The following is a 27,642-nucleotide window of genomic DNA, read 5'->3' on the forward strand; positions in this document are numbered from 1 at the left end:
TGACCATCTCTGCATAAACATATCTTTTTTCAGTTGCAATTGTGCAGTCATTTCTTCCATTGTATACATCTGTCTCAGTCTCTTGGTCCATTGTTTGATTGTCGGTGGTTGATTTTGTAGCCATGCCATAGTTATCATTTTCCTTGCTATTAACAGTATCACTCTCAAGATATATAACGTATCTCCATAGTATGTGCCTTTCGGTATACATCCCAAGATATAGTACGATGGATTCAGAGGTAAGTCAAGATCTAGAATGGTTTTAATCTCATTTTTGATATTCATCCAAAATGTCTGCACCCTTGGACAGTCCCAGAAAATATGTGTATGATCTCCGATCATTCCACATCCTCTCCAACATAGTGGTGAGGACCCACCAGCAAATCCGGAGAGAACTTGAGGAGTCCTAAAGTACCTGACCTTGACCTTCCAGTCAAACTCCTTCCACATTGGGCTATTTGTGATTTTATGATTGCTTGAATGGCTGTCCTCCCATTCTTCATTTTCTATGATCACATTAGCTTCCAACTCCCATTTTTCTTTAATATAGGTGGTGTCTCCTGGATCGTCTAGTTGTAACATGTTGTAAATATTGGATATCTGCTTTCTTTCCATCAAGTTTTTTTCTATTGTGTTTATAAAGTACCGCTCCACATTTGTTGGTGGTCTCTTAATTGCTTCCCACTCACTGTGAGTCATTACATAGTGTCTTATTTGAAAGTATCTAAACATGTCTTTCGAAGGTAGATCAAAACATTGCTGTAGCTGTGCAAACGATTTAAAACAGTCTCCTTCCATTAATTGATTGATAGTAACCAGGCCCAAATCCGCCCATTTTTTAAAACCCCCATCCTCCATAGCTGGCCGGAATTCTGTATTGTCTGCTATTGGCATGGCCCTAGATATTGATCGTGGACCTCCCCCCTTTTTCCTTACACTTTCCCATACCTTTAATGTATTTGTAATCCATTTGTTACCAATCTTAATTTTTTTCCAGTATGCTTTCCCCAGGAATATTATGGATCTGAGAGGGGTCTTTGGAATTGAGTTTTGCTCAATCTGTACCCATCCTGAGTCTAGGTCCTTTTGTATCCAATGCACAAGTATGCGTAATTGAGCTGCCCAGTAGTAGTTTCTTAGGTTTGGTAGACCAAGACCACCCTTGTTCTTTGGCAAACATAGTGTTTTTAGCCTTACTCTAGGTTTTTTCCTCTGCCAGATAAATTTGGATAGGAGTTTATCTAACCTTTTAAAGGTAGTGGCAGGTATTGGTATAGGTAGAGACTGGAAGAGAAAAATAAGTCTAGGTAGCACATTCATTCGAATTGATTCTATTCTTCCCACTAGGGAGAGAGGTAAAATGTCCCATCTGGCCATGTCTGATTTGATTTGTACAATCAACTTTTCGTAGTTTGCTTGATATAACTGATTGCTGCTGGGAGTCAAAATGATTCCTAAATACCTGAATCCGTCTCTAGCCCAATGGAAGGGTGCTATACTATTCAGATGTATTGGCCATGTTCCCACTATCATCATGGCTTCTGATTTGGTCTCATTTATCTTATAACCCGACAGTTCGCCGTAATTTCTTAAATCCATCATTATGTTTGGAATTGATTCTAAAGGGTTTTTGATATAAAGTAAAATGTCATCAGCAAATAGCGAGATCTTGTGTGTAATGCCTTTTTGGTCATCTATTCCCTGTATCTGAGGGTTTGATCTAATCATCTCCGCTAGTGGCTCTATGCCAATCGCGAATAGTAATGGAGACAAAACGTCTCCTTGGCGTGTCCCTCTCTGTATGTCAAAGAAGTGAGAGCAGTGACCATTCACCCTTACTCTAGACTTAGGATTTTTATATAAACATTTTATCCATTCTATAAATGTGTTATTGAATCCCATACCTTTCAATGTTAGTTCAAGGTACAGCCAATCAACTCTATCAAATGCCTTCTCGGCATCTAAGCCGAGAAGCATTGATGGTTCTTTTCGAAATCCAGCCACTGTTTGCAGATTTAAAGTTCTTCTGATGTTGTTAGCACCCTGTCGACCAGTGATAAAGCCAGTCTGGTCTGGGTGTATCAGTTTTGTTATATGTTTCTGTATTCTTTTTTTAAGTATAGATGTCAATATCTTGAAATCGTTGCAAAGGAGACTTATGGGCCTATAGGAACTACATCTTGTGGGGTCTTTACCTTCTTTATGTATTACCGAGACAATAGCTTCTGACCAGCTTCCTGGTGGATCTCTCTCAGATAGGGCATAGTTATAAACTACACTTAATACTGGTGTTAATTGTTCAGTGAAATGTTTATAAAATTCATTTGAAAACCCATCTGTACCTGGTGATTTATTGTTCTTAAGCATCTGAATAGTTTCCCCTATCTCCTTCTCCGTAATAGGGGAGGTTAGCTCATCCGCCTCATCTGGGGATAGTTTAGAAAGTTTAAGGTTATCTAAGAAGTTGTTGATTTTTTCTTTCTTGTTTTCCAATTGCTGTGCTTTGTAGAGGTCGGTATAGTAATCTGCAAATGCATTAGCAATTTCTTGCGTTTGCATTACTTCCATGTGTGTGCTGGGGTGTTTAATCTTTGGAACTATCCGACTTGACTGTATTTTGTGGAGCTGGAATGACAGTAGCTTGCTTGCCCTATTTCCCATCTCATAGTAATTCCTACCAGCAAATCTAAGGGCTCCTTCCGCTTTGTATGTCAACAGGTCATCTAGTTTTTGTTTGCAGGTTAGTAGAACTTTTAAATCTTCTTCATCTCTGTTCAGTTTATGTTTCCTTTCTAGTATTTTTAACTCATTTTCTAGGTTCTGCTGTTTTTCATTTAGCTGTTTCTTTAGTGCACTTGAAATTGAGATAATTTTACCTCTCATTACAGCCTTTGCCGCGTCCCATAAAATTGATGGTGAGACATCCCCCTTATTGTTGAGATCAAAATAACTCTTCAGTTCTTCACTTATCCTCTCCCGTGTGTGAGAGTCAGACAGCATGGATACATTGAGCCTCCAATATTTAAAGATTTTATTGGTACTGAGGTTAAGTTGAAGAGTTAGAGGTCCATGATCTGAGATGGTCGCTGGTTCAATGATACATGATTCAACTTTGTCAATATCTTGCTTGGAAATACAGAAGTAATCTATCCGAGAGTAGCTACCATGGACCCCAGACCTAAAGGTAAAGTCTTTCTGCCTAGGATGGTGGAAACGCCATGCATCTATAAGTCCAAATTCTTTTATCATTGCATTCAGTGATCTAGATTTTTTTGAAATGGGTCCACAATCTACAGGCAGTTTGTCTACTTTTGGATTTAGTACACAGTTGAAATCACCGGCCATAAGGATAATTCCTTTGGCATTACCAGCCAAAAGTGAGGCTATACCTTTAAAGAAATTGGGGCAGTCTTCATTTGGTGCATATATATTTAGAAAGGTTATGATTGATCCTCCTATTGACCCCAGGACCATAACATATCTGCCCTGGTCATCTGCAATTTCCTTTTCTTTGGTGAAGTATACTGATTTGTTAAATAGAATAGCCACTCCTCTCTTTTTCCCTGTTTGACAGGACGCACTATACACCTGGCCCACCCATTCTCTCTTCAGTTTCTGGTGTTCGTTCATTGATAAGTGCGTTTCTTGAATGAATGCTATAGAGCACTGCATTTTCTTAAGTTGTCCAAAAAGTTTTTTCCTCTTTATTGGGTTGTTAAGACCATTTATATTGTAACTAATACATTTAAGGCTTGTCATAATGTCATTGTATTTCGTATGTACAACATAGATCTATCTTCCATAGTATATGAGCTTGAGGCATTTGTCAAAGAGTATACAACATAAAAAACAAAACAAAATGGTCCCCTATTCACTTGTAAGGGAAAACCTAGGGCTTCCAATTTTCCAGTAAGCTGTCTTACATAAATCACAAATGAAATAATCTCCCGATGTTCTAGAGAGGTGTAGCTTTCTCTCTCAGGGAGCATATTGCACTAAGTGCAGAGAAGTTAACCACGAACGTATAGGGTTAACCTTTGCCTGGTAACACAGGCTAAGTGTGATCCGTCTATGGCTCAGTCTCTGGCCTCAGAACCACATATAAATTAAAGTAGATTTAATATATTTAAATTTTCCCAACAGGTAATTAATACTCAGGGTAAATGATAATCATATTAGTCAGCAGCATGTCCATTATTTCTTGTGTTTTACACTTATTGTAAACATTTCGTTAGTTTACTATATCTAACTGGTTTACTCATCTTTATCGTCCATGAATGATCTTAGGTCTGCGGCAGATAGTGACGTCATGGCTCCTTTCGTTCGCTGCTCACGCCCTCTTCTTTGTGTTCGCCACCTGTCCCTTGTCAGTTCTCTTTGTAGTTTCTCTCTTTCGTCGATTTGGACATGAATTCCCAGTTCTTTCAGTGTGGGAATTGCATCTACCAGAGAGTCAAACACCTTCGTTCCCGATTCTGTTGTCATCCTGAGTCGTGCCGGGTATGGGCAATTAGCGCGTATCCCTTTTTCCTTCAGCTGTTTGATGACGTGACGCACCTGACCCCTCTTCTTTTGCAGGTCTGGGGAGTAATCGTGATCAAAATAGATCCTTTTCCCTTGAAATGTGACGGTTTGTCCCCATGCGAGCTGTAGAACCTGTTCTTTGATATTGAAATCTAGAAAGCCACTATCTACTCGCCACTCTTCATACAGGAATTTTCAGAACTCATATCGATCTGCATTACCAGGTATGATAGAATCATTCTTAATGGAGATCTAAACATTCATATCAACAAAAAGGATGACCCCAGGGGTTGTGAGTTTCTGAACCTACTGGACAGTTTTGGACTGATGCAGCATGTTCACGAGGCCACCCACCAACATGGCAACACTCTGGACCTACTAATAACAACAGGGCTAAACATTGAGAATGTATCAGTAAAACAAATTCCAATTTCTGACCATTATTGTGTGTTCTATGGTACAAGCCTAATATTACATAAGACCAGAAGCGAATTCCTAGTTCACAGAAGGCTTCTGGACGCTAGAGCTGAAGCAAAATTCTCTAGTATGATGAAATCATATGACCAATGCAGTGAATCCTCCTTAAATCAGAAAGTGCAAAACTTCCACAGCACCTTGTCAACAGTGTTAAATACTGTTGCCCCTCTAAAGGTTAAAAAGGTAAAAACTGATAGAATCTCTCCATGGCTAAATAAAACCAATGTTAAAGATAACAAGAGAAAATGTAGGATAGCCGAGCGAAAATGGAGGAAATTCAAACTCACAGCTCACTTTAATTTATACAAAGACGCCATGGGCGCATACAATAAAGCAATACAACTTGCGAGAAAGGAATATTTTTCCAAAATGATCTCAGAAAATATGGGTAACTCCAGGGTACTTTTTTCCACCATTGACCGGCTGATTAACATACCACCCCCCCATATACCGCAGCAATCAGCCACAAAATGTGAAGAGTTCGCAGTTTTCTTTAATGAAAAAATATCATTGATTAGAGCAAGCATTACCGCTGATATAGATCTGGCTGTGAGTGAAAACCCACCTGAGATAACAATGGGGGAATTCACATGTATTACATTACCTGACCTCTGTAAGATTGTCTCTGAGTGTAATTCCGCCACCTCCTGCCTCGATCCTATACCAACAGCATTTCTCAAGCGGGTGTTTGATAGTGTCTCAAATCATGTCCTTGAAATCATAAATATGTCTCTTCAAACAGGCACTTTTCCAGATGCATTTAAAACGGCTGTAGTAAAACCACTACTAAAGAAAACAAACTTAGATGTAAACGAACTAAAAAGCTATAGGCCAATATCGAACCTTCCATTTATCAGCAAGATATTAGAAAAGATAGTCTCAGTACAAATAAACTCCTTTCTCAAAGATAATAACATCATGGAGGAACTACAATCAGGCTTCAGAACAAATCACAGCACTGAAACTGCCCTTACCAAAATAGTTAGCGACCTCAGGCTAAACTCCGATGCTGGCAAAGTCTCAATTCTTGTCCTATTGGACCTTAGTGCAGCGTTCGATACGATTGACCATAATATCTTGATCAGTCGTCTTGAAAGACTGGTTGGCTTTTCCGATCATGTACTAAATTGGCTCATAACATACATTAAGGGGAGAAGGTTCTATGTTAAGCTTGGAGACAATGTATCCGAGGAACATGACAGCAATTTTGGAGTCGCACAAGGAAGCTGCCTTGGTCCATTACTCTTCTCACTATATATGCTGCCCCTCGGGGACATCATTCGAGACCACAATGTATGCTTCCATAGTTATGCTGATGATACACAACTATATATCTCCGCAGAACCAAATAACACTACAGCCATACAGTCCATTACAAATTGTCTGTTAGCAATAAACAAGTGGATGAACAATAACTTCCTAAAATTAAACGAAAGCAAGACCGAAATCCTATTGATCGGCCCAAAAGCGAAAAGGGAAGTGCTTTGTAAAAACCTGGGGAGTCTGTCATCCTATGTAAAGACTGAGGTTACAAGCCTAGGTGTCATCTTGGACTCAGACCTGACCTTTAAGTCTCATATAAATAAGGCCATGAAAACGTCATTCTTCCACCTAAGAAACATAGCGAAAGTAAGACCTTTCGTAAATAAAAAGGATGCAGAGAAACTTATTCATGCTTTTGTATCAAGTCGGCTTGACTATTGTAATGCACTGTTCACTGGTCTTCCCAAAGCAACCATTGGGAAGCTTCAGCTTATCCAAAACTCTGCAGCTCGATTACTAACTCATACAAGGAGAAGAGAACATATCACTCCAGTCCTGGCCACTCTGCACTGGCTTCCAATAACTCATAGAATTGATTTTAAGGTCCTTTTCCTAACATATAAAGCTCTTAATGAGCAAGGCCCAAAATACATAGCAAATTCCCTAGTTAGTTATCTGCCCTCAAGAACGCTACGGTCATCCACTACAGGTTTACTAGACACGCCCAGAAACCAAAAAAGGATAGGAAGTATGGCATTTGCCAACTATGCCCCAAAACTATGGAACACACTACCAACACACATCAGAAACGCCAGCTCTATACACATTTTTAAAGGAAAATTAAAAACGTACCTATACAGTCTAGCTTACAAATAGTTATGGCTTGGAAAAACCTGATGGATCCATGAGGCTAGGATAAGCCTTGTGGACCCAACTTTTTAGATGAAGGAACGGGTACATACGCACACAATACACGACCACTGATGGATCCGTAAGGCCTGGAAAAGTCTTGTGGACCCAACTCTTTAGATGAGGGAACGGGTACATACGCACACAAGACGCGGCCACTGATGGGTCCATGGGACTTGGTAAAGCACTATGGACCCAAACTCTGGCCACTGACCACATGAGGGAACGGGTACATACGCACACAATACACGGCCACTGATGGATCCATGGGACTTGGTAAAGCACTATGGACCCAACTATGACCACTGATAAAAACGTAACTACACTAGCGTTATAAGAGCTAAACATTGCTACCTACCATACAAGTGCATTGGTTTAGTGCACTTCCGGTTGCTACTGAGCGGAAATGTTTGTGCGGACCTGTTCTCCCAAACTGGTAAGCAAATGACTGTTTTTACGTTATTTTCATTTTTTACGTTACTATTATTATTATTATTATTTTTTTTTAAACATTGATCTTAACTGATCACTGTGACTTTATTGCTTTTATCGTTATATATGCCTATAATTGTGTACATCACTTTGAGCTACATGACATGTATGAAAGGTGCTTTATAAATACTTACTTACTTACTTACTTACTTACTTACTTACTTACTTACTTACTTACATTGGAAGTGGATATTGGTTAGTATTGAGTTTGACATTGGAAGTGGATATTGGTTAGTATTGGGTTTGACATTGGAAGTGGATATTGGTTAGTATTGGGTTTGATATTGGTTAGTATTGGGTTTGATATTGGAAGTGGATATTGGTTAGTATTAGGTTTGACATTGGAAGTGGATATTGGTTAGTATTGGGTTTGACATTGGAAGTGGATATTGGTTAGTATTGGGTTTGATATTGGAAGTGGATATTGGTTAGTATTGGGTTTGATATTGGAAGTGGATATTGGTTAGTATTGGGTTTGATATTGGAAGTGGATATTGGTATTGGGTTTGATATTGGAAGTGGATATTGGTTAGTATTGGGTTTGATATTGGAAGTGGATATTGGTTAGTATTGGGTTTGATATTGGAAGTGGATATTGGTTAGTATTGGGTTTGACATTGGAAGTGGATATTGGTTAGTATTGGGTTTGACATTGGAAGTGGATATTGGTAGGCTAAGTATTAGGCTTGATATTGCTCCTTTCACTCAGACTCTCAGACTAAAATGAGAAATGAAGCACTTTAGGTTATCTGGGTCGTGACAGGCTTAGCCACAGGGAGATTTGTGGGGAGAAAATGTGCTCATGCTATGAATGTTGATCCCAGGGATTACTTTGATATTACACTACGTGTCCCAAATACCTCTCAACAAGAAGGTGATGCAACATAGGCCTCTGTTGCTGCAGGCCTGAATCTAGGCCACTGAGAGAGAGCGTGGCACTGCCTTCCTCATTATCCAGATAAGAATGTTCCCCCCACAAATCCATTAAAATTCATTAGCATAATTAGAGACTAGCAGCACCATTAGCTTGGCTAAGTGGATGATTAATGACCATCTATGTCCCAAGCAGGTCCCCTCAGTCTGGAAGAGCCTGATCAAAGCACAGCATCCTCTCCCACCTGTCCCACCTGTCCCACCTGTCCTAACTGTCCCATGTCCAAAATATCACTTCCAACTTGCCATTTCAGTTTTCCTGATCCTAGGCGAACTGATATTAGGAGGAGATACAAAGAAAATTGCCCTTCTTTCTAGTCAGAAAGATTTGCTTTGTAACTGACAACAGTGTAGAATACAGAGCTGGGGTCTGGGGGTTCCCCTCGCTGTTCACCTCTTTTCTGGTCTTGAGTTCAGCACCCGAGAGTTTCGTCTTAAAGTTTGGTCTTTGTTTTGTTAAAGATCCACGAAAAATGGTATTTACGACACAGCGAGCTTCCGAAATGTTACGTATTTCCGTTATTAACCTAAAACGTTATATGGTTATTTGTCTAAGGTAAAAGGATATATGTGTGTGTGTGTGTGTGTGTGTGTGTGTGTGTGTGTGTGTGTGTGTGTGTGTGTGTGTGTGTGTGTGTAGGTGTGTGTCAGCTGGTTAACAAGATGGACGAGGCGTCAGGCAGTGTGAAGGCTTTCAACAGGAACGATGAGCAGTTCCTGGAGGCCTTCGCCATCTTCTGCGGCCTGGGCGTCCAGAACACACAGATGTACGAGACTGTGGAGAGAGCCATGGCCAAGCAGGAGGTCACTCTGGAGGTACACACACACACACACACACACACACACACACACACACACACACACACACACACACACACACACACACACACACACACACACAATTAGAATAACAGGAACAGTGTATTGCACTACCAAAGCTACCTAGCATGTCCTATATGCTCTGTAAATAACTATGTACAGATACCGAGATGTCACACCATGTTACCTGTTACCTGTTTATTGCACAATGTTGTTTTTTATTGGATTCTATTATATGTTGTAACACTGTATTGCACATCGTTGCGGGCAAGACCACCCGCATTTCATTGTATACTTGTATGCCGTGACAATTAAAACTCTTGACTTGACTTGACATAACTTGCTAAAGATACTATTAGGAAAGAGCGCAGCGTTCTAGTTTTCGGTACATTGTTCTGCGCTAGCGGCGTTTAATTGGATTCACATCAGTTCTTCCTGGCACTCAGCTGTGTATAATTTATTAACATATGTCAAGTTAAGAGTTCTCTGGGAACTAGGGCGGCTACGTGGCGTAGTGGGCAAGGCGCTCGCCACGAAATCTGGAGACGCTGGGCTTGCCTGTTCGAGCCCAGCGCTCCACATTTGCTTTCAGTTTAGCTGGTCGTCCGTACTAATACACATTGGCCGTATTAGGGGGTGGGAAGCTGATGGGTGGGGATCGGGCGTTGTGGACAGCGACTCCTACAGGTCGGTTGGTGCGCCTGCGCAGTCGAATCGGGAAGTGTCGGGGGCAGCGTGAGCCTCCCACGCGTTACTCCTCGCCACTGAGAGATCGAGCTGCGCAGGTGAAAAAGATGCGACTGCTGTTACCTCAAGTACCGGAGGGGACTTGTGCTATGTATGACTTAGTCCACATTGCAGCCGGCTTGTGGGAGGCAAGAAACAGCGTCCGTGACAGGGGAGGGTTGAATTGGATGATACGAAATTGGGATGGGAGAAAATATAGAAAATGGGAGAAAAAGTGGATCAAAAAAAAATAGTTCTCTGGGAACTTTGCACAACTTGACTCCTGAGTGGAATGTCCTTAGCGTAGTCTTTCACTTTTCAACTCAGGAGCCAAGCTAAGTATTTACTTTGTGCTCCTCACACTGCACACTGCATACTCAGCCCGTGGTTATCACAAACAGAGTCGGCGGAAAAGCCGTATAAATACCATGGTAGTTTGATGGTAATTCCAGCTTCGCCGTGGTGATAAATGGTGTGAGCGGCACGCGGGCTGTTTGTGTTTTCCTATGGTCATGACGTGCTTTATCGGGGGGGGTCTTGGATGGGGATGTGGTGGGGATTGATGTGTGTGGGGTGTTGGGGGACTGGCTGTTCTGGGGGGTTCACATGCCTTCGAGCAACACTGTACTTATTGTACTTATTTCATACCTATTCTTATGTCTGCACGTTCTACATTGCACTACTTTTATTGTCTTTTATGCCTATTCTTATGTCTGCACTTTATGCATTGCTTTTATTATGTCAACTGTATGCTAGTGTTTTTTATGCCTATGTTCATTTTATACTATTTGCTGTGGGGCACTTTGGGCTGCGGTCCATGTGTGAAAGGCGCTATATAGATAGTTATTATTATTTATTATTATTATATTGTAAAAAATGTATGCATTGAAATGTCTGTAAGTCTCGACGACATTGAAAATGAGGGTGACCTCAATTGTCCTTTTCGAGAATAAATAAAGGTTTGAATTGAATTGAAATATTTTACCATGGTATTGCCACGTTTGTACTTAAAGGAACATGGCAACATGATGGGAAATGCACTTAACATCTTCTCCAGTGTCAGACAAGAAGATAGATGCCAATTTCCTCTCTGTGCGTTGGGTAGAAAGATATCCGGCTGCCAAACTAGCCTTGCTTAGCACAAATGAATGGAAGCAGATACGGACCACTAGCCTAGTTCATTTGTGCTAATAATACCACTATTTACCACTTTTGTACTTAAATAATATCATAGTATAAATACTAGGGCTGTCAGTTTATCGCGTTAATTAGATTAATTAATTACACAGCAAATTATCGCGTTATGAAAATTAACTCAAAATTAATTACAAAAAAAAAGTTTTTTTTTTTTTTTTTTTTTTTTTATAAAAATTTTTTTGTATCTCATTCATTCCATAAGAATGTAGAATACACATTTACAGATGTTTTTTAATATGGTCCATTTGCATGTTCTTGGTATCTGATTCTAGGGACATCTATGAATCTCAGGGAATGTATTCCCAGTGTCAGAAATACTGTGGGCTAGATCCACAAAGAATGGATTGCACAGTGCAAGTTGCACCCTTACTTACAATTCATTATGAATTGAAAATGGGGGACCCTGATGTAAACAAGACGAAAGTCTTTCTCTGATCTGCATCCCCTTAACAATTGTGTGTATTGAGCCGTACTGTATTGTACCCATTCTGCAATCTGTTAATAACATTTTCATTCAATCACTCAATCTGCGCTGTGATTGATTGAATGAAAATTTTATTTTGAGTAAATTGTAATGAACCAAATGAGAATATCAATATTTTTTTGTTATCTTTGACTGTGAATAACACCATGCTCAAATTGACCAGACCTGAAAAATCTAAGCAAATTAATAGATGGAAGATGATCAAACAGAAGGTTTTGTAGATACAGTACTGAATTCTGCCATCCGGACACATGCAATTTGAAATATGATTATAGAATATAGAATATCAGGCATAAAATGGTTATGCGATTAAAATGCGATTAATTAGATTAATTAATTACAAATCCTGTAATTAATTAGATTAATTTTTTTAATCGCCTGACAGCACTAATAAATACATATTCCAATTTAAACCAGAATACCGATGGTCTTTCCATCACTTTAGTCACCCACTATCATTATGATAACCAAACCATTTCATATTTATATATTATATTTGGATTTTCTTGTAAGTGTAGCGAGCGTTAGCTGTGAGGTGTGTGGGAGGATCACAGTCGTTGTGTGTGTAGTGGTGGGAAGGGATAAAGCAGCCCTTTTGTTTACATGTGGATCACAGATTGGGACCGTCGGAGGAAGCCGGTCCTTGTAGGTGGAAAGCTCTGCTCCTGCCGCCTGGTGGCTGGAGGTGTTTTGTGACGGTGGTGAGAGGAGGCCGCGCAATATCACCTCTAGATCCCCTTTCTGACGTCTCCTTCCTGCCCGCGCAGCGCCGTCAGAAGAGTGTTATTATACCCAGGAGAAAAAGAAAAGGAAAAAAAGGAAGCATGAATTATAGCAGAACAAAAGAAAGAGGAAAAAAAATAAGCATTATTTATACCAGAAACAAAGGGGGGGAAATAAGCATTATCTATACCCAGAAAAAGAATATGCATTATCTATACCCAGAAAAAGAATATGCATTATCTATACCCAGAAAAAGAATATGCATTATCTATACCCAGAAAAATAATATGCATTATCTATACCCAGAAAAATAATATGCATTATCTATACCCAGAAAAATAATATGCATTATCTATACCCAGAAAAATAATATAGTGCATTATCTATACCCAGAAAAATAATATGCATTATCTATACCCAGAAAAAAAGAAGCATCAATTATACTGGAAAAGGGGAGCAGGACCAGAGGTAAGCCAGAGAGGCCTGCATGTGCGTCTCAACAATGGGGAGTCAGTCACTCAGTAACTGACTGGGCTCCCCCTCCGTGTAGCATTTATAACGAGCCCTGCTGTATCACTGCACCTGGACACCTGTCCTGCTGCAAGACGAACACACACACACACACACACCTGTCCTGCTGCAAGACGAACACACACACACACACACACACACACACACACACACACACACACACACACACACACCTGTCCTGCTGCAAGACGCACACACACACACACACACACACACACACACACACACCTGTCCTGCTGCAAGACGCACACACACACACACACACACACACACACACACACACACACACACACACACACACACACCTGTCCTGCTGCAAGACGCACACACACACACCTGTCCTGCTGCAAGACGCACACACACACACACCTGTCCTGCTGCAAGACGCACACACACACACACACACCTGTCCTGCTGCAAGACGCATGTACACACACACACACCTGTCCTGCTGCAAGACGCACACACACACACACCTGTCCTGCTGCAAGACGCATGTACACACACACACACCTGTCCTGCTGCAAGACGCATGTACACACACACACACCTGTCCTGCTGTAAGACGCACACACACACACACACACACCTGTCCTGCTGTAAGACGCATGTACACACACACACACCTGTCCTGCTGCAAGACACACACACACACACACACACACAGTCCATGTTTACACCTGTTTTCATGCACCTATTTGTTCAGCATGTGCCCAAACCCTCCCTGGCACAAGACTGTCCTCTTCCTGACGCACACACACACACACACACACACACACACACACACACACACATAGAGAGAGACGCTAACCCCTGCTGCTACATCCCTTCTTTCTAACCCACACACACACACACACACACACACACACACACACACACACACACACACACACACACACACACACACACACACACACGCACGGAGCTCAATGGCTGCCCCACTCTGGAGCTGTCACTATCAGGATGTGAGGTGTGACATTCCCTCTCTGCTGCAGCTGACGCTCAGACTCCTCCGTTACCCAGCAGCCTCCACTCAGTCTGTACCCACCTGGTGCCAACCTACTGTCCTGCAGTCTGTACCCACCTGGTGCCAACCTACTGTCCTATAGTCTGTACCCACCTGGTGCCAACCTACTGTAGTCTGTACCCACCTGGTGCCAACCTACTGCAGTCTGTACCCACCTGGTGCCAACCTACTGCAGTCTGTACCCACCTGGTGCCAACCTACTGTCCTGTAGTCTGTACCCACCTGGTGCCAACCTACTGTAGTCTGTACCCACCTGGTGCCAACCTACTGCAGTCTGTACCCACCTGGTGCCAACCTACTGTCCTGTAGTCTGTACCCACCTGGTGCCAACCTACTGTAGTCTGTACCCACCTGGTGCCAACCTACTGTAGTCTGTACCCACCTGGTGCCAACCTACTGTAGTCTGTACCCACCTGGTGCCAACCTACTGTAGTCTGTACCCACCTGGTGCCAACCTACTGTAGTCTGTACCCACCTGGTGCCAACCTACTGTCCTGTAGTCTGTACCCACCTGGTGCCAACCTACTGTCCTGTAGTCTGTACCCACCTGGTGCCAACCTACTGTAGTCTGTACCCACCTGGTGCCAACCTACTGTCCTGCAGTCTGTACCCACCTGGTGCCAACCTACTGCAGTCTGTACCCACCTGGTGCCAACCTACTGTCCTGTAGTCTGTACCCACCTGGTGCCAACCTACTGTAGTCTGTACCCACCTGGTGCCAACCTACTGTCCTGTAGTCTGTACCCACCTGGTGCCAACCTACTGTCCTGTAGTCTGTACCCACCTGGTGCCAACCTACTGTCCTGTAGTCTGTACCCACCTGGTGCCAACCTACTGTAGTCTGTACCCACCTGGTGCCAACCTACTGTCCTGCAGTCTGTACCCACCTGGTGCCAACCTACTGTAGTCTGTACCCACCTGGTGCCAACCTACTGTCCTGTAGTCTGTACCCACCTGGTGCCAACCTACTCTAGTCTGTACCCACCTGGTGCCAACCTACTGTCCTGCAGTCTGTACCCACCTGGTGCCAACCTACTGTCCTGCAGTCTGTACCCACCTGGTGCCAACCTACTGTCCTGTAGTCTGTACCCACCTGGTGCCAACCTACTGCAGTCTGTACCCACCTGGTGCCAACCTACTGTCTTGTACTCTGTACCCACCTGGTGCCAACCTACTGTAGTCTGTACCCACCTGGTGCCAACCTACTGTCCTGCAGTCTGTACCCACCTGGTGCCAACCTACTGTCCTGCAGTCTGTACCCACCTGGTGCCAACCTACTGTCCTGTAGTCTGTACCCACCTGGTGCCAACCCACTGTCCTGCAGTCTGTACCCACCTGGTGCCAACCTACTGTCCTGCAGTCTGTACCCACCTGGTGCCAACCTACTGTACTGCAGTCTGTACCCACCTGGTGCCAACCTACTGTAGTCTGTACCCACCTGGTGCCAACCTACTGTCCTGCAGTCTGTACCCACCTGGTGCCAACCTACTGTCCTGTAGTCTGTACCCACCTGGTGCCAACCTACTGTCCTGTAGTCTGTACCCACCTGGTGCCAACCTACTGTCCTGTAGTCTGTACCCACCTGGTGCCAACCTACTGTCCTGTAGTCTGTACCCACCTGGTGCCAACCTACTGTCCTGTAGTCTGTACCCACCTGGTGCCAACCTACTGTCCTGTAGTCTGTACCCACCTGGTGCCAACCTACTGTAGTCTGTACCCACCTGGTGCCAACCTACTGTAGTCTGTACCCACCTGGTGCCAACCTACTGTCCTGTAGTCTGTACCCACCTGGTGCCAACCTACTGTAGTCTGTACCCACCTGGTGCCAACCTACTGCAGTCTGTACCCACCTGGTGCCAACCTACTGTCCTGCAGTCTGTACCCACCTGGTGCCAACCTACTGTCCTGCAGTCTGTACCCACCTGGTGCCAACCTACTGTCCTGTAGTCTGTACCCACCTGGTGCCAACCTACTCTAGTCTGTACCCACCTGGTGCCAACCTACTGTCCTGCAGTCTGTACCCACCTGGTGCCAACCTACTGTCCTGCAGTCTGTACCCACCTGGTGCCAACCTACTGTCCTGTAGTCTGTACCCACCTGGTGCCAACCTACTGTCCTGTACTCTGTACCCACCTGGTGCCAACCTACTGTAGTCTGTACCCACCTGGTGCCAACCTACTGTCCTGCAGTCTGTACCCACCTGGTGCCAACCTACTGTCCTGCAGTCTGTACCCACCTGGTGCCAACCTACTGTCCTGTAGTCTGTACCCACCTGGTGCCAACCCACTGTCCTGCAGTCTGTACCCACCTGGTGCCAACCTACTGTCCTGCAGTCTGTACCCACCTGGTGCCAACCTACTGTACTGCAGTCTGTACCCACCTGGTGCCAACCTACTGTAGTCTGTACCCACCTGGTGCCAACCTACTGTCCTGCAGTCTGTACCCACCTGGTGCCAACCTACTGTCCTGTAGTCTGTACCCACCTGGTGCCAACCTACTGTCCTGTAGTCTGTACCCACCTGGTGCCAACCTACTGTCCTGTAGTCTGTACCCACCTGGTGCCAACCTACTGTCCTGTAGTCTGTACCCACCTGGTGCCAACCTACTGTCCTGTAGTCTGTACCCACCTGGTGCCAACCTACTGTCCTGTAGTCTGTACCCACCTGGTGCCAACCTACTGTAGTCTGTACCCACCTGGTGCCAACCTACTGTAGTCTGTACCCACCTGGTGCCAACCTACTGTCCTGTAGTCTGTACCCACCTGGTGCCAACCTACTGTAGTCTGTACCCACCTGGTGCCAACCTACTGCAGTCTGTACCCACCTGGTGCCAACCTACTGTCCTGCAGTCTGTACCCACCTGGTGCCAACCTACTGTCCTGCAGTCTGTACCCACCTGGTGCCAACCTACTGTCCTGTAGTCTGTACCCACCTGGTGCCAACCTACTGTAGTGTAGTCTGTACCCACCTGGTGCCAACCTACTGTAGTGTAGTCTGTACCCACCTGGTGCCAACCTACTGTCCTGTAGTCTGTACCCACCTGGTGCCAACCTACTGTCCTGTAGTCTGTACCCACCTGGTGCCAACCTACTGTCCTGCAGTCTGTACCCACCTGGTGCCAACCTACTGGCCTGCAGTCTGTACCCACCTGGTGCCAACCTACTGTAGTCTGTACCCACCTGGTGCCAACCTACTGTAGTCTGTACCCACCTGGTGCCAACCTACTGTAGTCTGTACCCACCTGGTGCCAACCTACTTGTAACTGAGGGGTACAATTCCCTGACTGTATTGATAAGTATGGTATCATTAAACCACTACCGCTTTATGTACTTTAACTACTGGCCACACAGTACATGATATAGATATGATGAACACTTTCCCACCATGAAACCAAGTCCACACAAATGTATAAATCGAATATTTAATATATAGCAAAGGGTATATACAACGTTCACTTAATGACATTTATGATTTGAATGCACTTGTAAGGCAAATGAGTATTCGTAGGCAAATCAACATTGAATGTCCAATCTCTGGTTACGCAGGAAGCCAGTATACAACCTGGTTCTTTAGGGAACTATAGCGATGGTACTTAATGATTATAGCTGGATATACTAAAGGGGGGTCCTGCTGGTTGTAAGTCAGTAGGGGGGGGGGGGTTAGGAGAGCCGCTGGCGATATCCCATCTGGCCAACGATTTCTTGGGAGAATTCAGAGTGCTGAACACGGTGCCCACAGAACCTTGGTCCACAGATGAATACAGCTGGGCCCTCTTGTAGACGGTAGCTGCCGGTCCACAACGAAGAGACGTGAGGCGACCTCACTCGGGTTAGAGCGCCGTCTCACCTGGACTCCTCTCGGGGGTAGTTCCAACACTTACCAGTGTTGGCTGTTATCCATGGCACAATCAAAGCACCCAAAGCAAGTAGATAATCCAAGCCGTGTAGGGCTCGCCGTCGCCCGGGTAAGGTAATCCAATGTGCAGGTCCACTCGTCCTGGCCCAGAACTCCTCGGATGAAAGCACCACACGTGGTCTGCCCAGCCTGGTTAAGACTCTAGATAACGCGAGGAAACGATGGGGGTACTGCTCACTTTATAACTCTAACCGAACGATGCACCATACATAATAGACTATTATTAACTTAATAGAAATACGTCCCACTCGACGGTATAGTGCCAAACTATGACAATTCAACTATTAATCCACACGATGTCTCAATGCCATTCTGAGGCCAAGTTGACCATACTGCACCACACGTGTATCGTGGGTGAGGCTTAACATCTTGCCACTAGGTTGGAGGGTAAAGAACTAAGGGCTAAGGGACTAAAAAAAAGTTCTACTTTACTTGCGCCATATATATATGCGCTGTGAACAAATAGTACCATTCGTATTTCGCCAGACGTATTCCTACGCGGAACCGGGCTAGTAACGACATGTTCGTCGGCACGATTGAACTTGAACCAAGGGGCTTGGCTGCTGGCGCCAAGTTCTTGTCCAATGAGAGAGAGACAGATTAACCGCACTGTCTACCACTCAAGGTCCGCTGTAAGGGTCAGTCAACTCACAAAGTCATGGGGTCATGGTCGTCATCGATAGTGTCTGGGAGTCTGGGCAGTTCTATTAGCCTCGCCACGGGTCGTGTGTAAGTTCGCCCTTGGACGAGCACCTCAGCTGCTCGGACCTTGCCATCGGCACCGGTGATCACTTTGCTTACGCGGCCAGCCGGCCACATAGCTCTGGGTAGTGACTGGTCGATAATCATGACGACTGTTCCTTCTGTCAAATTGTCTCTCTCTTTTACCCACTTCTGGCGGGTCTGTAGAGACGGTAGGTAGTGGAGTAGAAAGCTGTTCCAAAACTTGTCAGCTAGTACTTGACTGTACCTCCACATTCTTTGGCCGTTCGCTTCTTCAGGCCTGTACATTGTCTGGGGTAGCGCGGGGTCCAGCCGCCCCATCAAGAGTGTGTTGGGGGTGACTGGGTCGACATCTGCTATATCACTGGAGACGTAGCCGAGGGGCTTGGAGTTCAATACTCCCTCGATCTCCGTGAGGACTGTCATTAGGACTTCTTCCGCTACAGTCTGGGCCCCAAGCACGGCGTACAGGGCTGTCTTTATAGAACGTACTTCTCGTTCCCAGGTTCCACCGAAGTGGGGTGCGTTCGGGGGATTAAACTGGAAGTCAATCTGGGATGGAGCGAGGTGGGTCTTAAGTTCTGGGCCCATAGCTTGGAAGCTCTCTCTCAGCTCTCTTTCTCCGCCTTTGAAGTTTGTCCCGTGATCAGACAACAATGTAGACGGTTTTCCTTTCCGTGATGTGAATCTTCGGAAGGCCATAAGGAATGAGTCTGTGCTCATGGTTGGAAGGAGTTCGATATGTATCGCTCTGGTGGTCATGCATTTGAATACAATACCCCACCGCTTCTCGGTTCCTCTTCCTTTCTTTATATACAACGGGCCAAAACAGTCCATGCCTGTGGAGTGGAATGGCTTGTCGCCGAGTCGGAGGCGACGGGGGTAGGTCAGCCATCCGGGGTATGCTGGGCTGCGCGCGCCACTTTCGGCAGTCTAGACAGGTTCGCTGGAAGCGTCGCACTGCTTCTCTTCCTTGAAGTATCCAATAGCGACGTCTGATCTCCGCGAAGACTCTCTCTGCTCCTGCGTGATGCACATCCTCGTCGTATTTCTTTATGATCAGCTCTGTGACCTTGTGTCGGCTGTTCAAGACTATCGGGTACTTAACGTCATCCGGTAGATCGTGGGCTCTCCGCAGACGACCACCCACTCTGATGAGATTATGGGCGTCACTCTCGGGTGCCAGGTGGAGCAGTCTGCTGTCTGATGGGACAGGCTTTCCTCCCTGTAGACAGTCTAGCTCATCGGGGAACGAGTCTCTCTGGGCTCGTTGTAGTAGAAGAAGTTCTGCTTCTTCGTAGTCAGCTGCTGAAATGTCAGTGGTGGGCTGAATCTCTGGGTGGTGCCACAGAAATGTCTTTAGTTGCGCACTCTGTAGGGTGAGGCAGTCATCTATGTTGGGGTCTGTGGAGGCGACTGTGCTCAGTCCACAGAACATAGGTTTCTTGTTCTCAGCCTCCTCTTTACTCGCCTCCCGTGGGGTGGGCGTGGGCCACTCTCCTTCCGGGAGCTTGAGGAACTCTGGTCCGTCACTGTAGATGTTGTGACGGGTGAGGTCATCTAGGGACATTCCCCGGGTGATGACGTCAGCTGGGTTGTGTTTGGTGTCCACATACCGCCAGCTCGCTGCTTCTGTTAACTCTTGAATCTCGGTGACTCTGACTCCCACGAAGACCTTGTATCTGCATGAATCAGACTTGATCCATGTGAGTACTGTCGTGGAATCTGACCACAAGATTGTTCTGTGCACCGGAATGGTGAGTTCACGTTGGATTAACGTGGCTAGATGCGCTCCTGCTAGGGCTGCGCAGAGCTCTAGACGCGGGATAGATTGTTGCTTTCGTGGGGCTATTCTTGAGCGAGCCAGGATGAAAGCGGTGTGTATCTCTCCTCCCTTCTCTTGGGCACGCAAGTAGGCCACTGATCCATAGGCTACTTCGGAGGCGTCGCTGAAGACGTGTAGATCCATCTTGCATGTCTCTGGCCTCACTGTGGGTGGGAAGTAGCTGCGGCGTATATTGACGCCTGGGAGTGAGCGGAGCTCCGTCTCCCACTCTCTCCATGTGGAGGCAAGGGGTGCGGGTATTGGGTCGTCCCAGCCCTGGTCCTTGTCCCATAGTGCTCGTACAATCATCTTTGCCCTGGTGGTGTAAGGTAGAATACATCCCAACGGGTCATATTGTCTGGCGAGTGTTCTGTACACACTCCGTCTGGTGGTCGGTATCGCCGTCGACCTTCCCTGCTCCGTGGTCAGGGGTTTGTGTCTATAGTGGAGCGAGTCTGTTTTGAAGCGCCAGACTAGTCCTAGTGTCATTTCTTGGGCTTCTCCTGGGATGGTCGCCATCCACGTCTCGCTGCTGGCAGCCTTGTCCGCGGGGGAGAGGCTGCGCAATACGTGCGGGTCGCTGCTGGCCCACTGCCTGAGATCAAAGCCGCCTTTGATCAGGGAGGCGCGGAGCAGCGCACGGCGTCGCCAGTCAATCTTCTTTACGTGTCCCGCTGTGATTAGCTTCTCAATCTCAGCGCGGTACACACTCTCTTGAGCGGGGTCTTTGGCTAGGCGCCGCTCTGTGTTCAATAGATACCGCTCCGTAGCTTCTTTCGTGGCGTGAAAGGTGGGCATTCCCTCTCGCCTCAGGAGTGGAGTTGCGTATCTCATCACTCCGCCGACTGTGACTCTCTTTGTCCCTTGCTCGAGGAGGTTTATGGCGTAAATGTCTTCTTTAGAACGAATGTCTTTCTTTTCGTTCTTAAAGGGCATTGTCTCTAGTGTCCATAGCCTCTCGACATGCTGCAGGAGAGTGGTGTCTTCTTCTGTCACTCTGGAGTGGAGGCAGCTAGTGGCTGCTGTTCGGTTGAGAGATTTAGCGAGGGGGCCTTGTAGTGTCCATCCTAGGCGGGTCTCGACTGCTGCAGGACAGCCTCTGGGTCCTGTATGGACCCGGTCTATCGGGACTATGAGGTCTGCATGGTCGGAGCCTATCAGCAGGGTCGGGGTGGCGCCGTCTATGAGCGGGATAGGTAGTTGACGCAGGTGCACATATTTATCCATCAGTTTGGCGATGGGGTAGGTGTACTGTGATAGTCCTATTTCTTGGCTGGTGAAAGCATTTGTAATCCTATACCGTCGCTCTGGCTGCCCGCTTGCTGCGATAGTGAAGGAGACATTCTCGCCTTTTATCGTCTTTAAATCTCTTCTTATTGTCCGAATCGTCATTTGGTTCTCGCTCCCCCGCAGTCCCAGCTGGGCCGCAGCGGACGCGAGCAGAAGGGTCTTCTCTGACCCGTCATCAAGGACGGCGTAAGTGTCCATGACTTTATCTTGGTAGCTCAATGTTACACGGACTACCTTTAAGAGCACTTGGGCGCCGCTGCTGCTGGCGGGGTCAATGTACATGACACTTGCCTTGGTGCTGCTCGATGGTGGAGGTGCAGGCTTTCTTCTGTTACTGTCGTGTAGGACATCTAGGTGGGCTCCGTCACACCGACTGCACCTCTTCTTTAGGCGGCACTCGGCTGCCATGTGACTGCGCGCACATCGGTAACAGCGCCTGTTGGACTTTATCCATTGACTCACTTCTTCTGCATTCATCTTTGTGAACAGGTCACATTGTGACAGCCAGTGTTCCTTCTCGCAGTACGGGCACACCATCTTCCACTTCTCTTTTCTCGAGGGGGTACTGTGGTTCTTACTGCTCGGTACTGATTCTGATTGGTGCATGACAGTCACCGATCTTCTTCCATCGTTTATTCTCCTGGGTCCCTCTCTGGAGCTTGGTGTGCTCCGCACGAACGTATCCAGTCGTAGGCTGCTGACTTCTCTCGCCAGGAAGTCGGCTAGATCGAGGAGGGATGGTTCGGGACCGTTAGGATCACGGTGGTCTCTCTGCCGCCTGAAGCGCTCTTGTCTGGCGGGTGGCAGCTTCTCTAAAATCCTCTCGACGTTAGAGTTGGCGTATAGCTCGTGCATACCCTTTTCTCGTTGCGCTCCCAGCATCCCTACCAGGGACTGCACTTTTATAGACAGGTCGTCTAATGAGCGATTGTCTGTTGCTGGGGGTAGGCGGTCAATATGCCTTATCTCTTGGATTACGTAATCCCATATACGTCCATATCTCTGGTCCAGCACTGCTAGAGCCGCGGTGTATGGGGTCGTAGAGGTGGCATAGGCTAGCGCTATATTGTGCGCTCGGGGTACTTTCAGGTGCTTCAGTAATATTGCATACTTGTGGCGTTCATCAGCGACATCCACCATCATTGTCTCTAAGCACATCCGGAGCTCCGTGTACTGGGCTCGATTCTCATAGGTGAAGTCTGGAAACGTCGGCGTGCCAATGTATGACGCCGTGGATGGCTGATACATCGGCGAGCGTTGGGGGAGGGGCCTCCTAGGCGAGTCTCCTCTTGCGCCTCTCTGTGGGCTGGTACCGGCAGGGTACCATGGCCCGCTGGTCCAGGTGCTATTCCTCGGGGGCTGGTCGTGCGTCATGCTCACCCGTGAATAGAGTCGGGGGTCTGTAGCGCAGCGCCGCGGGGGTATAGCCTGGGCTGTACTGGACCTCCTGGTCCGGTGGAGTACTGTCCTGTCGTCGGGCTTGGTTCTCCTCCTCTCCCTCTTCTTCTTCTATCAGGTCCTCTAGATCCTGTAGTCGTTTATTTAGCTTCTCCGCAGTGTATGCCGCTCCTTCCTTGTAGCTGGGTCTCGCTTGGACCGGTCGGGGAAGGGGGTCTGCGGGGGTATAGGCTTGGTCTGTTGGTCAAGTTCAGGGTCGCTTGCTCGGTTAGGAGACGCTGCCCTTGACTGTTGTCTCGACGAGTTCCTTGAACCCCTGGCGGAGGGAGAGGGTGTTGCCTTGAGGATCAGCTGCTCCATTAGTTGCGCTTGTAGCTTGTCGCGCTCGGCTTGTAGTCTGTCGCGCTCGGTTTCGCGCTGGATGAGAGCGAGGTCGCGCTCTGCTTCTCTTTGGGCACCGGCAGCGGCACGCTGGGTGTCTGCTCGGTCTCTTGCCATATTCTCTTCCGTCTGAAGGCGTCTCATCTCCAGGCGTATGCGCTCTTCTTCGCTCCGTTGCTGTGTCTGGAGTCGATCGCGTTCACCCTGAAGTCGATCGCGTTCACCCTGGAGTCGATCGCGTTCGGTAGAGGCTGTCAGGCTGACGAGGAACGCCTGTGATAGCATCCTCTCCGCTTCGCTGGGGGAAGACGGTTGTAGAGGTGAGCCGCTCCTGGCGGTACTCGTTGGGGAGTCCTGGAGCTCTATTTCCTCGGCGCTCTCCTCCTCTTCTTCTGTGCAGAGTTCTCTCTCTGTAGGGTTGTCTTCCTCCCGGGGCTGGTCGGGGACTACTTCTTCGGTATTGGCGGGGGGTAAAGGCATGTCAGCTCCCTCCTGGTCCCCACCGTGAGCTTGGTCAGTTACATTAGAACCCACTAGGGCCTCTGTGGTCGGAGTAACCTGGTCGTTAAGGTCAGACATAATTTTACTTTCTACTTTTACCGCGTTTACCGTTTGTAGAAGGCTAGGTAGTTGACTGACAGCGTAATCCTCTAAGTACGGAGGTGGCTGTCGTCTGCGCCGCGGGCGTTCTACGTTAGGAGGACCGTTTCGTGGAGTGTTCATCATAGGCCATTTCAATATTAATAACACTATATTAATATTACACTAGTTACCCTCCGGCTCGAAGGACCAATTGTAACTGAGGGGTACAATTCCCTGACTGTATTGATAAGTATGGTATCATTAAACCACTACCGCTTTATGTACTTTAACTACTGGCCACACAGTACATGATATAGATATGATGAACACTTTCCCACCATGAAACCAAGTCCACACAAATGTATAAATCGAATATTTAATATATAGCAAAGGGTATATACAACGTTCACTTAATGACATTTATGATTTGAATGCACTTGTAAGGCAAATGAGTATTCGTAGGCAAATCAACATTGAATGTCCAATCTCTGGTTATGCAGGAAGCCAGTATACAACCTGGTTCTTTAGGGAACTATAGCGATGGTACTTAATGATTATAGCTGGATATACTAAAGGGGGGTCCTGCTGGTTGTAAGTCAGTAGGGGGGGGGGGGGTTAGGAGAGCCGCTGGCGATATCCCATCTGGCCAACGATTTCTTGGGAGAATTCAGAGTGCTGAACACGGTGCCCACAGAACCTTGGTCCACAGATGAATACAGCTGGGCCCTCTTGTAGACAATAGCTGCCGGTCCACAACGAAGAGGCGTGAGGCGACCTCACTCGGGTTAGAGCGCCGTCTCACCTGGACTCCTCTCGGGGGTAGTTCCAACACTTACCAGTGTTGGCTGTTATCCATGGCACAATCAAAGCACCCAAAGCAAGTAGATAATCCAAGCCGTGTAGGGCTCGCCGTCGCCCGGGTAAGGTAATCCAATGTGCAGGTCCACTCGTCCTGGCCCAGAACTCCTCGGATGAAAGCACCACACGTGGTCTGCCCAGCCTGGTTAAGACTCTAGATAACGCGAGGAAACGATGGGGGTACTGCTCACTTTATAACTCTAACCGAACGATGCACCATACATAATAGACTATTATTAACTTAATAGAAATACGTCCCACTCGACGGTATAGTACCAAACTATGACAATTCAACTATTAATCCACACGATGTCTCAATGCCATTCTGAGGCCAAGTTGACCATACTGCACCACACGTGTATCGTGGGTGAGGCTTAACGTCTTGCCACTAGGTTGGAGGGTAAAGAACTAAGGGCTAAGGGACTAAAAGAAAGTTCTACTTTACTTGCGCCATATATATATGCGCTGTGAACAAATAGTACCATTCGTATTTCGGCAGACGTATTCCTACGCGGAACCGGGCTAGTAACGACATGTTCGTCGGCACGATTGAACTTGAACCAAGGGGCTTGGCTGCTGGCGCCAAGTTCTTGTCCAATGAGAGAATGAAACTATTATGGGCTGTTAGTAGACTAAAGGGATATTCAGTGTATATGTACAAGGAATATACAAGGGATATCAAACTATATACAAATACTATTAAACATATATCCATAAATAAATATATATATTCGGTTCAATCTGATCCTTCACAACACTACTGTAGTCTGTACCCACCTGGTGCCAACCTACTGTCCTGCAGTCTGTACCCACCTGGTGCCAACCTACTGTCCTGTAGTCTGTACCCACCTGGTGCCAACCTACTGTAGTCTGTACCCACCTGGTGCCAACCTACTGTCCTGTAGTCTGTACCCACCTGGTGCCAACCTACTGTCCTGCAGTCTGTACCCACCTGGTGCCAACCTACTGTCCTGTAGTCTGTACCCACCTGGTGCCAACCTACTGTAGTCTGTACCCACCTGGTGCCAACCTACTGTAGTCTGTACCCACCTGGTGCCAACCTACTGTAGTCTGTACCCACCTGGTGCCAACCTACTGTAGTCTGTACCCACCTGGTGCCAACCTACTGTCCTGCAGTCTGTACCCACCTGGTGCCAACCTACTGTAGTCTGTACCCACCTGGTGCCAACCTACTGTCCTGCAGTCTGTACCCACCTGGTGCCAACCTACTGTAGTCTGTACCCACCTGGTGCCAACCTACTGTCCTGTAGTCTGTACCCACCTGGTGCCAACCTACTGTCCTGTAGTCTGTACCCACCTGGTGCCAACCTACTGTAGTCTGTACCCACCTGGTGCCAACCTACTGTCCTGTAGTCTGTACCCACCTGGTGCCAACCTACTGTCCTGTAGTCTGTACCCACCTGGTGCCAACCTACTGTCCTGTAGTCTGTACCCACCTGGTGCCAACCTACTGTCCTGTAGTCTGTACCCACCTGGTGCCAACCTACTGTCCTGCAGTCTGTACCCACCTGGTGCCAACCTACTGTAGTCTGTACCCACCTGGTGCCAACCTACTGTCATGTAGTCTGTACCCACCTGGTGCCAACCTACTGTCCTGTAGTCTGTACCCACATGGTGCCAACCTACTGTAGTCTGTACCCACATGGTGCCAACCTACTGTAGTCTGTACCCACCTGGTGCCAACCTACTGTCCTGCAGTCTGTACCCACCTGGTGCCAACCTACTGTCCTGTAGTCTGTACCCACCTGGTGCCAACCTACTGTCCTGCAGTCTGTACCCACCTGGTGCCAACCTACTGTCCTGCAGTCTGTACCCACCTGGTGCCAACCTACTGTAGTCTGTACCCACCTGGTGCCAACCTACTGTAGTCTGTACCCACCTGGTGCCAACCTACTGTCCTGTAGTCTGTACCCACCTGGTGCCAACCTAGTGTAGTCTGTACCCACCTGGTGCCAACCTACTGTAGTCTGTACCCACCTGGTGCCAACCTACTGTCCTGTAGTCTGTACCCACCTGGTGCCAACCTACTGTAGTCTGTACCCACCTGGTGCCAACCTACTGTAGTCTGTACCCACCTGGTGCCAACCTACTGTAGTCTGTACCCACCTGGTGCCAACCTACTGTCCTGTAGTCTGTACCCACCTGGTGCCAACCTACTGTCATGTAGTCTGTACCCACCTGGTGCCAACCTACTGTCCTGTAGTCTGTACCCACCTGGTGCCAACCTACTGTCCTGCAGTCTGTACCCATCTGGTGCCAACCTACTGTCCTGTAGTCTGTACCCACCTGGTGCCAACCTACTGTCCTGTAGTCTGTACCCACCTGGTGCCAACCTACTGTAGTCTGTACCCACCTGGTGCCAACCTACTGTAGTGTAGTTTGTACCCACCTGGTGCCAACCTACTGTCCTGCAGTCTGTACCCACCTGGTGCCAACCTACTGTAGTCTGTACCCACCTGGTGCCAACCTACTGTAGTGTAGTTTGTACCCACCTGGTGCCAACCTACTGTCCTGTAGTCTGTACCCACCTGGTGCCAACCTACTG

At 47.0% G+C, this 27,642-nt stretch overlaps 1 protein-coding gene across 1 annotated transcript in view; it reads left to right on the forward strand.

Annotated features, from left to right (window-relative positions):
- Positions 1–27,642, forward strand: part of pde5ab (phosphodiesterase 5A, cGMP-specific, b) — a gene marked incomplete at its 5' end in the record, with an annotated part of 195,044 nt that overhangs the window by 130,394 nt on the left and 37,008 nt on the right. The window contains one exon of the mRNA XM_084320619.1: positions 9,239–9,414. Within this exon, the coding sequence (XP_084176745.1) occupies positions 9,239–9,414 (176 nt within the window). The remainder of the gene's footprint in view (positions 1–9,238; positions 9,415–27,642) is intronic.

This window comes from Notolepis coatsorum, assembly GCF_963971535.1.
Source record: "Notolepis coatsorum genome assembly, chromosome: 1".
In the NCBI taxonomy this organism is placed as follows: domain Eukaryota; kingdom Metazoa; phylum Chordata; class Actinopteri; order Aulopiformes; family Paralepididae; genus Notolepis; species Notolepis coatsorum.